Below are 15789 nucleotides of genomic sequence, written 5' to 3'. Positions count from 1 at the left end.
TTATTTTTTTTTTTGGTTGCTTGAGCACAAATAACAACTCTAAGCTTTTAGGCTTAAATGTAAAATTGTGTCAAAGGGGTCTGCACAAAATGCAAACCACCACCAAATCAGGACTTTGCCTGTAAAATGTAGCTCTAATAAATATAGCAGGACTCTTTTCTAGTCTTTAAGTTCATTCAAATAAACAGTAGCTTTTGTAAAGCTGTCGTGGGGCAAATCTAAAAAAAACCCCATGGCTGTTTAATTAATGAATGGAAAATTGACCTTTATGAAGAAAATGGTAGCAATGGCTGAGTTGCATTACAGGAAATTTCAGACTGAAATGTAACATCAGTGATCTAAAATTATATGCCTCTTGGCCCTGATCTTCCAAGAGAACAGCGTGTGATCTCTCTGTAAACGTAAAGGCTTTTCTGTACAAGGAACAAAGCCTTTGGGGTTGGCAGGTTGTTCAGTTTTGGTGACATGAGGGCATGTGTCAAGTATTCTGCTTGATTTTTGGGTTTGAATCGTTTGACTGTTGTAGCAGATACAACATACCATAAAATGTCCACAGTGAACCAGAACAGGCTGACATAAAGTAAAGGACTCCCTTATCCAATGTGAATAATCCAAAATGCCTTTAAACTGACACTCCTTTAAACCTAAATCTTGGTTTTATTTATTCATGGGAAGCACCTACCAAATAGCATGCTATGGTATTTCAAAAATATGTGATTTCTCTATATTAATGATTTGTACAGATCCACCAGGATGTTTTATATCAGTTTTCAGTCTGTTTTGGCCACCCCAAGTCTACTTAATCATCACGGTGTAAGGAAAATCAGACAAAAAGTGTGCACAGTAGAAGTGGATTTTATTTATTAGTTACGTGTACTTGCTTGTAATACTTAAAATCTCTGCCTCTATGTTTAGATCAGGAGCTTACATTTACAGTGAAAGGATCCCATGAAGGAAGCCAGAAGATTTTGCTGGACTCTGATTCCAGCCTTGGGATCATCGTGTTTCACTGTGTTATAAACGACCAGACAAGACTGGACATCATATTACCAGAAGAGGTAGGTTTCCCTTCTGTATGTTGTCATTAACCTCAATGAAATTAGAAGAAGAAATTGATGTAACCGGTGAACTGAACTAGCCCTTTTAGTAGAAGAAGTTCTAGAAATGACTAACCTTTCATGTGCGCATCCCTACCGCTTTTTACATTGTTTCAGCTGGAAGATAAAAATGAAGCAGGGAAATCTGGGGTCCTTTCTTTCCCTCTGAATTCACTCCCTTTGCAGAAGGAAATAATAGTAGAAGAGGTGAGTGCTGTGAAACTTTTGGAATAAGTATTTTCAAAATGTGCTTAATATTGTCATACTAGAAATAAAGTTAGCAAGTGAACAAAATCAATGTGTAAAATTGTACAGCTATTTATTGAAAATGTTAAAAAATTCGAGACTGTCATATTTGCTTTTAAGGAAGCAGGTGTTAACAATCATAATAATATGAAAGTCATTGAAGGCTTGCATTCCAGAATTAGAATTAAGTGTTTTCAAGGAATAAAAATGACTGTCATATGCATGTGCATTCCAAAGTTTCTTTTTGGGTATTGGGATAATTCTAGAAAGGCTAGTAATTATAATTAAAAAAAATCCAGACTATGAGCTTAATTCAGATCGTAAGTTGTCTAAATACTGATACTGAGAGTGCTTTTGCATGTGATTTTTTTTGTTTTTTTAATAAGGTAACTTGCCTCATTCTTGTTGCCCCTTCTAAGTGTGCACACTGTGAGCTGGTGTGGTGTAACATGCGAGCTTGTGGCACACTAACTGCCCCAAATGGACAGGCTTATTAGATAAGGAAGAATTTGACTCCGCAGCAGGGAGTGAGACTTTGGTTAATTGTACCAAAATAATGTCCTTAGCCATAGGAAATATTATTTGAGAACCTCCTCTCTTACTGAATGAGCCTTGCCAGAGCTTGAAGGATAGAAATGTTTTACAATTTGGTGGTGATCGGCTTTATTTTCTGGATTTCTAGGATCATTCCTTTCACTTGTGCTTGACAGCAAGAAAATGGTAAGATGGCCTCTTTTTGTTCTGTCATTCTGGATTGCTGTAAACTAGTTATCTAGGCTTTTTCTGTGATAGGTGGAGAGATGGACACATGCCGCGTGAGTGCTTTGTCCTGTACTCACGGGGTGCCCGAGGTAAGTGCAAGCCTGCTGCAGTTACAGGATCTTGCAGTTCAATATGAGCTTATGAGCCTTGGTAGGTTTCTTCAGAGTACATTAGCCTATTTTATGACTACTATTCTTAGACAGGAGTAAAACTGCACTACTCACATATTGATTTTGTTGCGCGCTTATGGCAATAGTCGGATCTGCATAATGACTGAAATAAACTCTACTCCTCTTTAACTTTGAGAAATCACCAAAGCAAACACGGGGCAGCCTGGCTTCTGCCCCTTCTCCTGCCTGCTTCGCTGAGCAGAATGAAGCTGAGACCTGGCCAGCTGTACCTCTGCCAGCCCACTCTCAGGGACAGAACTGCACCAGTGATAGGTAAAATTGAAGACAATGTGAAGTTTTATGGTACAGCTGAAAACTTCATGTGGTTTACAGCATCCTTACTACTGGGTGATATACAGAAGGGAAGCAAGGTCGATTTTTGGAGCACGGGAGAAGTTTGTGTAGATGAAATTCAGAGCATAGGAAGAAGAGCTACCTGCTCAGTCTCAGCCCATAACAAAATATATTGAAATGTAAATCTACCAGATACAGATTTATAGAGAGAGCGAGTGAGAGAAATTTTAATCTACCACCAAAAAAGTTGTTTGCTTTTATAAGTTCAGTCAATTGACCTTATTCTGTTTTCAAAATTAAACTGTGATGTACCAAATTTGCTGGAGAAGAGAGGTTACTAATATTAACCCTTGAAACATTCATGTTTGTGAAATATTGGTGGAAGTGATGTCCAGGATAGAGTTTACAGCCACCAGAGGGTGATGTGATCCAGAAGGTTTGGTCAATATCGGGTGCTCTTCTCAGTAACAAGTGTATTTGTGTTGTTGAAGGCACAAAACATTAGTTGCCATTTGATTGGTTCTGTACCTTTTTTCTGCGAATTTTTTGGCTTATGCTTCATATTTCTCAAGGCAGGAAATTCAGTGTGGTTGCCCATGTGGAAAAAATGATGGATATTCTTATATGTTTGCAGGATGAAGCTTACAAATGCTTATCTAGAAATCTGTTCAGCGCACAGGTGAAAGGCTGGATTTCACATGACAGAGGCTGAGCGGGGGGTAATGCTGCAGGACTTGTTCTGCAGTTCAAGTTCCATCACACAGCTCATTAGGCCCGTCTCTTTAAATACTGTTAGTGAGCTGTCAAAACCTGAGATCAGGTGATGATGACATCACTTGACTTTTCCAGGACATCCCGGTAACAAAAAAGAATGGATACAGAAAAAAATTACTCCTGAAATTACCCCTTTTGGTGATCTTTCTCTGGCTTGTGTGTCTTGGCTTTGTGCCCGTGTTCACAAAAAGCACAAGGTGCTTTAGCACCTTGCAAGCTCCTCTTCATCCCCACTACTACTCCTTGCTGGAAATAGAAATGCTCCTTTTTCTTCTGTTCCTTGGTCAATATTCAGACTTGGAAATAGTTTGTTTTACAGATTTGTGGAGTTTACTGAATACCTGCCCTACAGGTCTTGAAATCAGCTATAAATGACATGTGCAATGTTTTGTCCCGTTGTCTGTCCCAGCTCAGGAGACCTGGATGTGCGCTTGGGCTTTAGCCTGTGCCCAGAAGAGCAGGACTTCCTGCGGAAAAGGAAGAAATATGTGGCTGCTGCCCTGAAAAAGATTCTTCATTTGGAGGAGGATCTGAAAGAGCACGAGGCAAGCCAATACAGTCCCTGGTAGCAACTCCTCTCTGGGCATCAGGGCCTGGCTCACAAATTGAAACCACAAGCAGAACAAAAGCTCAGTTAATCCTGCTGTTCTGGGCCAGGCCTGCCACCTAGGGCAAGAGATGAGCAGGAGGAGTAGCTGGTTCACGCAGCAGGGTGGGGAAGGCAGGATAATGCCTTTACAGCTCCCCAAACTTCTGAATAGCTCCTCAGTTCAACCCATTCATGTTTATTCTTGATAATGCTCATGGGTGTCAGGAGAAAAATTTATAGTGGACAGACAGGGAACAGCTGGGAGACGCTGCCTGGGAAATAGCGTGCCTTAGATCAGTAGCAGAGCCAAGGTGGTGGTCGTGGCATTTGTAAAGGATTTGAGGGGATGAAGCAAAAATTTTCACACACATTTCTGCAGCAGAAGGTTATATTGTTGGGAAAACTGACTACTAGAAGAAAACTGCCAGGCTGGAAAAGAGTGAATCTTACAGCATCGTTTAGTTGTAGAGATGAAATAGCTGATTAAAAGTGTAGCCCCTGCTGCTGCCCCCATAATTCAGTCATAGGTTTTGTAACTGCTTATGCCTTGCTGAGTGGTTGAAAATCAGAGAAGTACGAACATACCATCAGCAAGGATCCTCTTTAGCTGACAATGAAAAGAAATAGTGCTGTGCATAAGGTACAGATTTAAAAAAAAAAAATATCAGTATTTTGGATTTCAGAGCAGAGAATGATATAGGAAATAAAGTTTTCAAGAAAGCTGGAAAGAACATTTTTACATAGCTATCTAAGAGTTTCCTGATACATAAAAAAGTGGTTGAGGTGGTAACACCAAAATGGTGTAAGACTAAAGCTGTTTTTTGAAAAGGCCTAATTACTCTGGCTCTGCTATTCATGTATTTAACTTCAAAACTGTGGAAAAAAGAATCCCCTCTACCTTGTTAACTGAGTTACATTTGAACTGAAAAAAAAATTATCATTAGAATTTAAATTCGTAATGAAAATGTTAGAAAATATAAAAAGCAAAATACAACTTTTTGAAATTATTCCAGTTTTATTTAATATTATCAGATTTCCCTCATTATTATTTTATAACATTTCCTAGATTTTAAGTTGTTATTAAGTTTAGGGTAGGAAGAACATCTATTTGTTTGTTTTAGTTTTTTTTTCTCCTTAATTTCATAGAGGGGGAGAAATATTTTCTTCAAGCTCTATTCATTGACTTAGAACAGCAGATTGCTTGATGAAATTAGATGCTGATACTTCAAAGGTAGAAATAGACATTTTTCCATAGGGCACATAGGCATCCACACAACTCAAGATACTCCCAGAAGCTAAGGGTGTTCTTCATCAGGAAAAGTTTAAGAAAAGAACAGCCTGTTTCTTCAGTCACACTGGGGCCTTGGTGGGAGGGAAGGCCTACCCATGGCTGTGCTTCAGGACACCAAGTAATTAGTGGCCTGAGGCCGGGAAGGCTTTGGCCATTGTGTGGTCTGGCTGGTTACAGGGTGCTGCGAGCTCCGCTGAGACACAGGTAGAATCACAGATACCCCATCTGCTCCGGCATGGTGAATCCAGTATTTTCTATGACAGCTTCTAATAATAGACTTTGAGAAGAATTCCAGGGCGATGAGGTTGACTTCCAATTATAAATTAAGTAAACAGCCTCCTGGCCACCCAGTCTGAGCGGGTAAGGTAGCAGCCTTCCCTCTCCCATCAGTCATGTGGTGGCTACGGAAGCCTTCTGGAACAATTGCATCCTTTTTGCACAAAGTAACATCACTGCTTCTATCAATGCCTGTAACCTGTTACCTGGTTTCTGCAGTAAGAAGGACTGCTTGTCTCTAATACACGCATGGCTTTCACTCCTCCTGCCTTGCTGTGTCGAACAGGTGCCGGTGGTGGCCATCACAACAACTGGGGGAGGGACGAGATCGCTGACAGCGATGTATGGCAGCCTGCTGGGTCTCCAGAAACTCAATCTGTTAGACTGCGTTTCGTACATCGGTGGTTTATCGGGTACCACATGGTGAGAATGACCCAAACAAGGTTTATGTTTGCACTCTCTTTGCTTAATACTGTTGACTATTTGTACAGCGCCATCGGCTTATGTAGCACTTAGTAAAGCAAAAGCGTTTCCATTTTCCCTACAATCTCCTGTGTCTGCCTACAGCAAAGAAACAAAACGCACTGAATAAGAGATTGTCACATTCGTTAGCTGCTTTTGTCGCCACACTGACACGGTCTATGCCTGGTATTTTCATGTAAATGCTCTATTACCTTTTCATATTTTATCAATTATACCTTAGACTGAATGCAGCGAATTTGTCTTTAGACTGGAAATTGAAGAAAGATGGGAAGAAGAATTTATGCCTGCCATTTGCTGGTTATTCTCACTTCCATTTTTGGATTTAGAGTGCATCTCCCTCTGGTAAAAGGTGTATTTGGGGCTAGTGGAGTTAATACTTTCGCAGGCAGTCCAACAAATGGTGCCAAGTTACGGACCTCGGAGAGACTGCAGCTGTGGTTGCTCATTGTAAAGCGCTCTCTTCTCACAGTGGGCATAGAGCAAATGATGTCACATTTAAAATAATTTAAGTATTTAATCATGTGGGTTCCAGGTAGCTCCATTCCTCTACATCTGGTTGGAAGTAGAGACTGGTTTTTTGCACTGAATCGTGTGTCAGTCTTTAATATAAGCCCAAAATTTAATGGCAGGTTTGTCTAAGTATTTGCCAAAATTCTTTTTTAAGTTCTCTGTGTGTATGTGGAGGTCTGAATGTACCTGTCTGTGTTACAATTTCAAGGAGACAAGTAAGAATGGTTGTACCAGGACATGCCCCAGACCCAAAAACTGCCCAGTTTTCGCACTGGTAGGAACCAGTAGCAGATACTGGCAACAAATATGAGACTAGGGCAAACTAGTAGTGACTGCTCCCTAGAATACTTCTGCCTTCCAAGATACGGATTTTCTGAGGTGTTGCGGAGTCTTCGTATTTAATAGCCTTGGGTGATTTTTTTTTTTTCCCCCTCCCTTGAATTTCTCACATAATTTTTGAGCCCACATAAACTTTTCTCATCAAAACTGGGAAAGTTTGGAGGTTCTGTTTGCTCTTGAAATGAGTGTTCCAGGTGTGTTTAATTTTCAGTAGTGAACCCCATATGGATCGAGAAACAGGCAAACAGGTTGCACGAAAGTTCTCTGAAGCCAAACTGCAGCCTTGGTTCTCTTTCATTATTTCTTCTGATGTTTCTTCAGGACAATGGCAAACTTATATGAAGACGCTAACTGGTCACAAAAATATCTGGAGGATGCAATCAAGGAGGCTCGCAAGCAAGTAACCAAATCCAAGATCTGCTGTTTTTCTTTGGATTGTCTTAAGTACTATTATAATGACCTGATGGAGAGAACTAAGGAAGGACATAACACTTCTTTCATAGACCTTTGGGGGCTTGTCATTGAATCCATGCTACATGATAAGGTATTTCTCCTTTTTTCCGAGAAACCTGATGAACTTCTGTAGCTATTCAGGAGAAGAAAAGAAATCCTGGGATGCCATTCAGTACTACCAATGCAAACAGTTAGTTTAGTGGTCAACTAAACTCTGTATATTCAGATCCATTATTAAAACAGTATTCTTGCTTTAAAGTGAGGTTGACCTTGAACTGAAGGAGCCATGGCATTGCATTAAAAGGCATTCTTTCTTTCTTACAGAAAGAAAATTCCTGAGAAAAAAAATGATTTCAAAATGTAAACTACTCACTTTGGACATGAAATAGTCTGACTAGAAGAGGCACTTAAAAATTTGAAATTATTTACTTCAAGCATTTATAAAGTGACTTAGTTACAGATTGCAAATCGAGATGATTCAAATAGCTGGAGTGACCACTCTGTAAATATGTTATCAAGTTTTAGGAAAGAGTGATAGAAATTTTGATACTTTAAAAATAGTATAATTAAGTAGTTTTCTTCTGGTTTATGTTTATGCAAGGAAGTTTAAATGGTCATGTGCAATTGAATATATTATCCCATATGAATATACTTGCAAAATATATTAATATATGATAAACTCTTTTCCCTGAGATCCAGCCAAGGAAAGTACCTTACCTTTCACTTAGCCACATATTTCTTCCTGGAAATGTTTTTTTTTCCTTGCTGAATCTATTCAGCCTCTCTGCATATCTCAAAATCCAAGAACACGTATAGGGTGTAGCTGCTGCTTATGGGATACTTAGCAAGTTTGAAATATCCCATGGCAGATATTGCTGTACAGTCCAGGGAACTGAGAAGGGGCAGGAAAACCTGGATAAAGCTCATAATTCACACTATATTATTTCAAGTGCAAGCTGTTTTTCACTTCATTCCATTAACGTTTTTTTAATCAAAATCAGAAAGATGAGCATAGACTCTCGGACCAACGGCAGGCCGTGGATAATGGTCAGAACCCGTTGCCCATCTATGTGGCCATCAACCTCAAGTCCAGCTATAGTGCTCAGGCGTTCAGAGGTAACAGTTATGATCCAGACTTCTTAACAACTTTATAATTTAAATAAGCTGAACTAAGACTGTATGTATGCAATCGGCTTTAATAATACATCGGTCCTTTCATTCTGATAGCGAAAAACCACTTTTAACGTTTTCACATAATAGTGACTAGCACTTAAAAATAAAAAAATCCAAATGTGTTGAGTCTTTAGAATTTGAATTCTCTACGTTGCCAGAAGCAAAAATATACTTATACCACAGAAGATACCAAACTGACGATTTATCCTGGTCACAAAAACTGTGTAATGAAACTCATTCTGGTGTTGGTTCCGCATGGTCTTATTTTGAACAATTAAAGGGAAAACTTTAAATTTTTGGGTCCAGTGGCAGGAAAATCACTATTTTCACTAGTATTAATTTTCACAGTGTTTCTTTACGTGAGGAGCTGAGTACACGACACCAGGTGAACATCAAGCTCTTTGTCACTGGTGCCCTTAAGGGACAATACATGCTTTTGGGTAGGATTATCTGCATGGATGCTTACTCCAGCATCTCTTCCTGCCGCAGATTGTTGTATCAAGGGACGCGTATTCTCTCCGGGCAATAGTACTGCTATAGCTGGTGAACAGCATGTTATGAGCCAGCCAGTGTCTTTCTCATGATTTGTTCCTGATCTGTAGTACTCTTTGTTCAGCAACAGTTAACACATTATTGCCTTTTCATGATCTGGCTGATGTCACCGTAGAGTGGCTGGAGTTCACTCCTTATGAAGTCAGTCTCCTGAAATATGGAGCATCTATTCGCGCAGAACATTTTGGAAGTGAATTCTTTATGGGAAGGCTGGTGAAGAGGCTCTCGGAGACTCGGATCTGCTACATGCAAGGTGACTATTGCGCAGAGGGGAGGGTGGCCTGCTCGAGAGGGAGCTGGTGTGAGTGAGCACATGGTCTGTGGTGGACAGTCCTGGGAAGACGCCAGCAAACAAACAGGTTGAGCAGGTGTGAGTTTGCATTAGTAAGGACATACTTAGGAAGTATGTCCATGGAGATATCCATCCAGGCAGAAAGGAAGTACCCAAGGGGAAAGACTGAAGGTATGTATCAATTAAAATTCTTCCAAGACTACTCCATCAATCATTTTCTATTCTCTTTTACGTTACAGGCATGTGGAGTAGTATATTTTCCATAGATGTGATGTATGTCTGGAATTTGGCTATTGATTCAGAGGACTTCTGGTGTAGATGGACCAGAGACAGAGTAAAAGATATTGGTGAGATGTTTTTGTGGTTTTGTTACTGCTGGTATGTATTGCTTACATTCTGTACAGTGCTGCCAATGTCAGGAATAGAGAGATGAGGCAAACAAAGCAGAGGTGTCAGCTAAGAAATTTAGTTCTTGTAAATCAGGAAGAAAAACTGTGCTACTTTGGCAAAGCTTTGGCAAAGCTGTCCCTTTTTCTAAATGACATACCCATAACCAGCAGCAGACATGTAAAAATAATGTTATATTAAGAACACACCTTAAGACTGTTAAGTTAGGTTATGGTCTTGCTTGGCCTCTAATACTGTCAGTAGAGAAAGCATCTCTTGCAGAGGGCTGTTTTCTCCACTAAACTGCCCATGGAGAAAGCTCGCTCTTGCTGTTAATTGCACAGGGAGCCTGGAGTGACTGGCCTCCAAACTTAGCTAGTGTTTGCAGCAGGGTGATATTCGCATGCTTTCTGAAGGTGTCCTGCTCAAAGGCCAGTGTTGTCCTCCTGTATGTTTTGGGACTTGGCTCTCCCTTTCATCACGTGCTGCGATAGAGGTGGGCAACTCTGAAGGAAGCCTGGAGTGGGAGGTGGTGCTTACTGCCTGGTAGCTTGCTGCCTGCAGGTAGCTGTCATTTAATTCACTGTTTAATGCTGAGTTTTAGTTGGTAGCCTAGACCTTAAAGGCTTATAACTATGTTTGACTTACCTTTGGGGTGGGGGATGGTGACAACTGTGTTCATTAGTTATTCCATTTTAAAAAATATTGATTATTTGAGAAAACTGTCCTAAACTCAGAACTACTTCTTTCCTTCCTGCAGAGGAAGAACCCCTTCTGTCCATGAATCCATATGAGGTAGACACATGTCTGTCCACTCCCTCGAGTGCCCTCTCCTCTGCTCTGCGAGATGTCTTAACAGGACGCCCAACCATTGCACAGTATCCCAATTTCATCAGAGGCTTCCAGATGCATAACAAGTACCTGGAGAGCGAGGGATTTTCTACCTGGAAAGGCACAGTAACACAGCATGCTTTTTGGTAACATTTTGAGGAGGTTTAGGTTTGGGAATTCGTTTAGGATTTCCAAAGAGAAGGAAGAAGCAAGACTGACTCCTGAAATTCCACTTCTCCCTTGCACCAACGGAAGACATGGAAGCCAGATTTGAACAGCATTTCATTTTTGGGGGTTTTGGGGGTAAATCAGTCCTGCTAGTGAGTCAAACAAAAAATGGGGGACAAAATTCTCTGTTCTTCCTTCTTTAAGTTCCTGCAGAGGAGCAGCCAATCTTGTTTTTTTATTTGCTGTAACGAGAAATGTTTGTGTTTCAGACACAGTGATAGACTCCTTCCCAAATAAACTGATGGAAACAGCAGATGATCAGCTCTCCCTGGTTGATACTGGTTTTTTCATTAATACCAGCTACCCGCCACTTTTGAGGTCGAAGAGGGAGGTGGATGTCATCCTGCATTTAAATTACAGTGGAGGGTCCCAGACACTGGTAGTTGAGATCTTTTCCTTCATGATCTTTTGGTCTCTAGCACTCATCAGTTAAACCAACTAACTTCAGGGTACTGGAATGGGGATTAGATGACTATTATCTGTTTATTATTTAGATTATTAGGTGATTTATTTCTCAGTAACCAAGAAGGGTATTATAAAACATTGGAGGATATAGGCATTTTAAAATCATCAAGGTCTTTGCTGCAGTGGATCCAAGAGTTTTTGAAGAGCTAACTGAGGAGCACTCTGGAGCTCTGATACTGATTTTTGTTATCCTTGAACTGAGCAAGTTACAGGGGCAATGAAAAGTCCTGACAATATTTTAACAGATTAAATGGGAAAACATATTTATCTCCAGTCCTGTTTATCTCATATCAGTCTTAGAGTACTGGCTGATGACGGACTTGATTAATAATGAAAAATAATATAATTAGTGTTGCATATGTAATGAGAATAATATAAACACAGGCTTGTAGTACATATAGCTGTTAAAATTTTTTTATTAATGAGGTCATAAGGTATGTTGATAAATATATTTGTTAACAGGGAGTCATTATCAAACAATCACAAGCTATGCAGAGGACAGAAAGATTGGGAAAGTGGTAAATAATGAAGTCAAGACAGTGACACAGAATAATCTGGACTGATATGTTCCTTCTCCATTCTTGCAGTTTCTTTGCCTTCCCCTTCTGAATCTGTTTCACTGGAATTACAAAAGCAGTCCTGTGGCTTTTGGCCCCATTTGCAAGCTCAAAAGTGACTGTTTTCTTGTTTTACCTAAAGTAATGCAGAAAAGAAGATAAGTTACCATGGCTGGTGTGGTTATGCCTGGTTCTGTCTGAAACTTAACATCTTCCCAGAGAAAGGTTCAAGCCTTAGAATATTCGTGTTAGCTGCTGGAGTTTAAAAAAATCCAGGTCTCTGATCTTTTTTGAGTTTTGATTCTTTTTATTAATTTTATTAACTCTATTCATTCATCCAGCCTCTGGATCAGATTGCAAAGTACATCTCAGGGCAAGGAATTCCATTTCCCAAAATTGAGATAAGTGAGGAAGACAGGGAAAACTTGAAGGAGTGCTATGTGTTTGAAGATGCTGACAGTCCACAAGCTCCAACAGTGCTTTTCTTCCCCCTGGTAAATGACACCTTCAAGAAATATAAATCTCCTGGTGAGTCATCTGTGGCTAGCAATTTTAATAAAAAGTCACTTGCTTAGTGTGTCCTCTATTTCCTATCTAATTTCTATCATCTCTGACCTTCTTTCCAATGCTGGCCTTATCAGTCTCATCCCTGTGAAAAATAATTGGTCTGTGTCAGTATGTCTGAACTGTGAGAATTCCAGAAGGGTTCCTAATACAGCTGAGATGAAAATAAGCATTTACTCCACAGGACTTACTAGAGAGAGTATGAAGGTAAAACTCCCAAAATATGTACAGTGTGGGTGGTAGGTCCTCAACACAAGCTGTTTTACTCTACGGACGTGGACGTGTTATGCACCACTGTTTGCAAACAAAGATGGAGGTAAAAACCTTCTGGAGGTTTTGGTGGTAGCCCATTCGTCTGGGTTTTGTTCACTTATTTAAAAGTAATGTCCCAGATTGAGGACTGAGTGGACAGAAATCTTTATTTTTAGTATGGACTGTGTCCTCTGTCTGAGTACCATCATTTCTCCTGTACTTTCAGTGAGAGGGTTGTTACTTGACCCAGTACAAGAGTATCTTTTTTTTTTTCCCCCCCTTTTGCTTGCACTTTTCTAGTGTGGGTAACAAAGACCTTGTGTTGTCCAAGACAAAGTCTACAAGCACTGCTGTTGATAAGCAATGTTGTTCTCATTCCCAGCTGTTTGGGTTACGTAATTTTTGGACAGAGGCTTGGTCCAGAGGGTGAAGAATACGGTGCTACTAGACATATCTCTGGCAAATCATATCTTTTCCTCCAATTCTCCCTTTTCTACCTATAATTACTTAAATGACTGATATGAGCCACATACTGCAATAAACCCTTATTGGTGCACCTCCTTGTGCTTTGTCCCTCAGGTGTGGAAAGGAGTCCCGAAGAGATGGCTGAAGGCAAAGTTGATGTCTCCAGCATCCTCTCCCCATTTACAACAAGGGAGGTGTGTTTCAGTGAAGAGAATTTTGACAAACTGGTGAAACTGACTGATTACAACGTCCTGAATAACGAGGAGTTGATTATTCGGGCCTTGCGCTTGGCAGTGGCACGGAGGAAGAAGCGGAATTATTAGCCACCACTCACTAGCTTTGACCTTCCATGTGATATTTCTTGGTAGTCTATTATCTGGTGAGAGATGATGTTTGATGCTTGCCAGTGATATTCGCAGTAGAAATCGCATCATCCTGACGACGTGCTGGACTCCAACTCATCCTATTTACATGATTGCTCAGACGAACAGAATGGAATTTACTGGTGGTTTAATCCAAAACAAACTTCAAAGCAGCAAATTTTTGTTTAGTTTTGTTACCTTGTTACTTAACCGATCGATATATATATTCTGTATAAATTAATAGTGTTTTGTAAGATAATAATGAAATATGTAGCACATTAAAATGTGAATCAAACCAGTATTTATATGGGTTTTTTCTGTCTGGCGGAACAGCAATCTTTTGAACTGGAATTTCCCTGGTAAGTAGCTAATCCATCGTGTTGGTCTTGCTTATTTTAATTATTGAAGGTTGTCATCTCTGATTTGATCGTCTGTCCACTATGAGGTTTTTATTTAACTGGTTTTCTTCACTAGTCTTTAAAAATAAGTTTCTTAAGTTACTATCAGTGTTAAAAAACCTATACAGTTTTCACAATCAATAAAAATTACCCTTGAATTAGGTCATCTTTGTTTCAGGTGGTCAAACAAGTCCTCTAGGCTCCTATTCACAGAACCACCTGTCTTCAGCCTAAGCAGTAGTCATGTTGCCCAACGTTCCTTTAATTTTCTCTTGGAGTTGCTGCTGACTTCCTGTCTCACTCATCTTCACCTGCCTTGACTGCTCCTGAAAGGTGGCCTTGCAGTTTCTCCAAGTGTTTCATAAGATGGGAAGTGGCTGCAAGAGGGCCTTCTGAGATCCCTTCCAGAGTATTTTTTGCCATTGTTCAACACTTTTCTGCAAATGGTCTTTTGTGGGGATGGTACTGAGAAAGAGGTTCCTCATCACCAAAAAACCTAGAGGTCTCTGGGGGAAGGTAGCTGCCACCGGCTCTCTTCATGCAGCTCTGCAACAGGAGGATCACAAGCACAGTCATTCACAATAACAGCTCTGCACTGTGGAGCTGTGACACAGGAAGAGACTGGTCACAGCAGCTCGGAAAATACTTGGGATTATCTTTCTTTGGATAGTAAAAGGCTCCTACTGTTGCAATGAACTTCAAACTGAGTCACCAGGGCAGAATTCGTGCTGAGATCAGGAGAATCTTGATTACACTCAGAAGTGGGTGTAATTTTTATGGAACGAGGTTCTAGAAAAAGGATGGGAGAAAAAGATTCTCTCCTATGGAAAAATCAGCCGATGGTGCATCTTGGAGCAATTAGGGTGGTGGAAGAGGAGGAGTGTGCCATGTTTTTCACCTATAAGCATGTTCATTGTGTTCATGCACCTGAAACACTTGAAAGGGCACGGTGTAGTCCTTTTTTCAGGTACAGTATTGCGTGTTCAAATCTAGATTATTAACCTTCCACATGCGAGGCAGCTGCAATTGTGGTTCGGCTCCAGAACACTAGACTATCAGCTCATGGGACCCCCCTGGGTCCTTTCCAGAGATATCTTTGGTTTCTAAGACCTTTTTGCTGCAAGTGAAACTGCAGGATGGGAGATATTTCAGTCTGTTTTACAGGGGAAGTTTACTCAACAACAGGATGAAAAAAGATAAGTGCATGACACAGCTTGAGTCTGATTAATGCTGCTTTTCATCAGGTTTAATTAGCCCATCTTCTAACCATGACTAACTACCGTGCTGACATAGGTGTGCTGCATCCCAAGTCAGCCTTGGGGTATCTCTGCATTGTGTCCTGCTGGCTGATTCAAAACGCCTTTCCCTCTCTGAGGGAGTTCCTCCTACTCCCAGATAATGCTGCATCTCTTTCCTTCAGTTTCCCCAAGATCTCACTATCTTCTTTTTGAAACAGGGTGCCAATAGTGTGTTTGGTTTTTTTTTTTAATTTCCAAATCATTGATAAAAACATGCAATAGCCTTGTAACTAAGGTGTTTGCAATCTCTCTAGGAATATTTTCCTTTGGGGTTACCTTCCTTTGACTATTGCTTCTTGTGACCTAAATAGTTGTCCATCATTAATGTGTTTAAAGTTTGTTGCAGCTAGTTCTTAAGTTAGAGTCTCTTAAAATGCCAGATTCAATTTATCAATCAGTTCTCAATCCACTACAAAGTGAAATGATATTACTATTATCCAACCCAGGCTAAGGAAGTGTGGGTTGGATGAGTGGACAGTGAGGTGGACAGAGAACAGGCTCAACAACAGAACTCAGAGGGTTGTGATCAATGGGGCAGAGTCTGGATGGAGGCCTGTCACTAGTGGTGTTCCCCAGGGGTCTGTGCTGGGTCCGGTCCTGTTCAATATAGTCATCAATGACCTGGTTGATGGGATAGAGTGTCACCTCAGCAAGTTCGCTGGTGATACCAAGCTGGGAGGA

The 15789-nt window shown here is 40.5% G+C and overlaps 1 protein-coding gene across 1 annotated transcript in view; it reads left to right on the top strand.

The window, feature by feature from the left end:
- Positions 1 to 13382, top strand: part of LOC142062742 (cytosolic phospholipase A2 epsilon-like) — a 33396-nt gene extending 20014 nt beyond the window's left edge. The window contains exons 9-21 of the mRNA XM_075105644.1: positions 916 to 1058; positions 1215 to 1304; positions 2026 to 2063; positions 3753 to 3888; positions 5786 to 5922; positions 7153 to 7375; positions 8286 to 8400; positions 9125 to 9262; positions 9541 to 9648; positions 10449 to 10640; positions 10957 to 11126; positions 12111 to 12297; positions 13165 to 13382. Of these exons, the coding sequence (XP_074961745.1) occupies positions 916 to 1058; positions 1215 to 1304; positions 2026 to 2063; positions 3753 to 3888; positions 5786 to 5922; positions 7153 to 7375; positions 8286 to 8400; positions 9125 to 9262; positions 9541 to 9648; positions 10449 to 10640; positions 10957 to 11126; positions 12111 to 12297; positions 13165 to 13373 (1886 nt within the window). The 3' untranslated portion in view covers positions 13374 to 13382. The remainder of the gene's footprint in view (positions 1 to 915; positions 1059 to 1214; positions 1305 to 2025; positions 2064 to 3752; positions 3889 to 5785; positions 5923 to 7152; positions 7376 to 8285; positions 8401 to 9124; positions 9263 to 9540; positions 9649 to 10448; positions 10641 to 10956; positions 11127 to 12110; positions 12298 to 13164) is intronic.
- Positions 13383 to 15789: the final 2407 nt, after the last annotated feature.

The sequence above is a fragment of the Phalacrocorax aristotelis genome, chromosome 10 (genome assembly GCF_949628215.1).
Source record: "Phalacrocorax aristotelis chromosome 10, bGulAri2.1, whole genome shotgun sequence".
NCBI lineage: Eukaryota > Metazoa > Chordata > Aves > Suliformes > Phalacrocoracidae > Phalacrocorax > Phalacrocorax aristotelis.
Note: the sequence above shows the minus strand (reverse complement) of the source record. Positions and strands in the feature narration are given on the sequence as shown.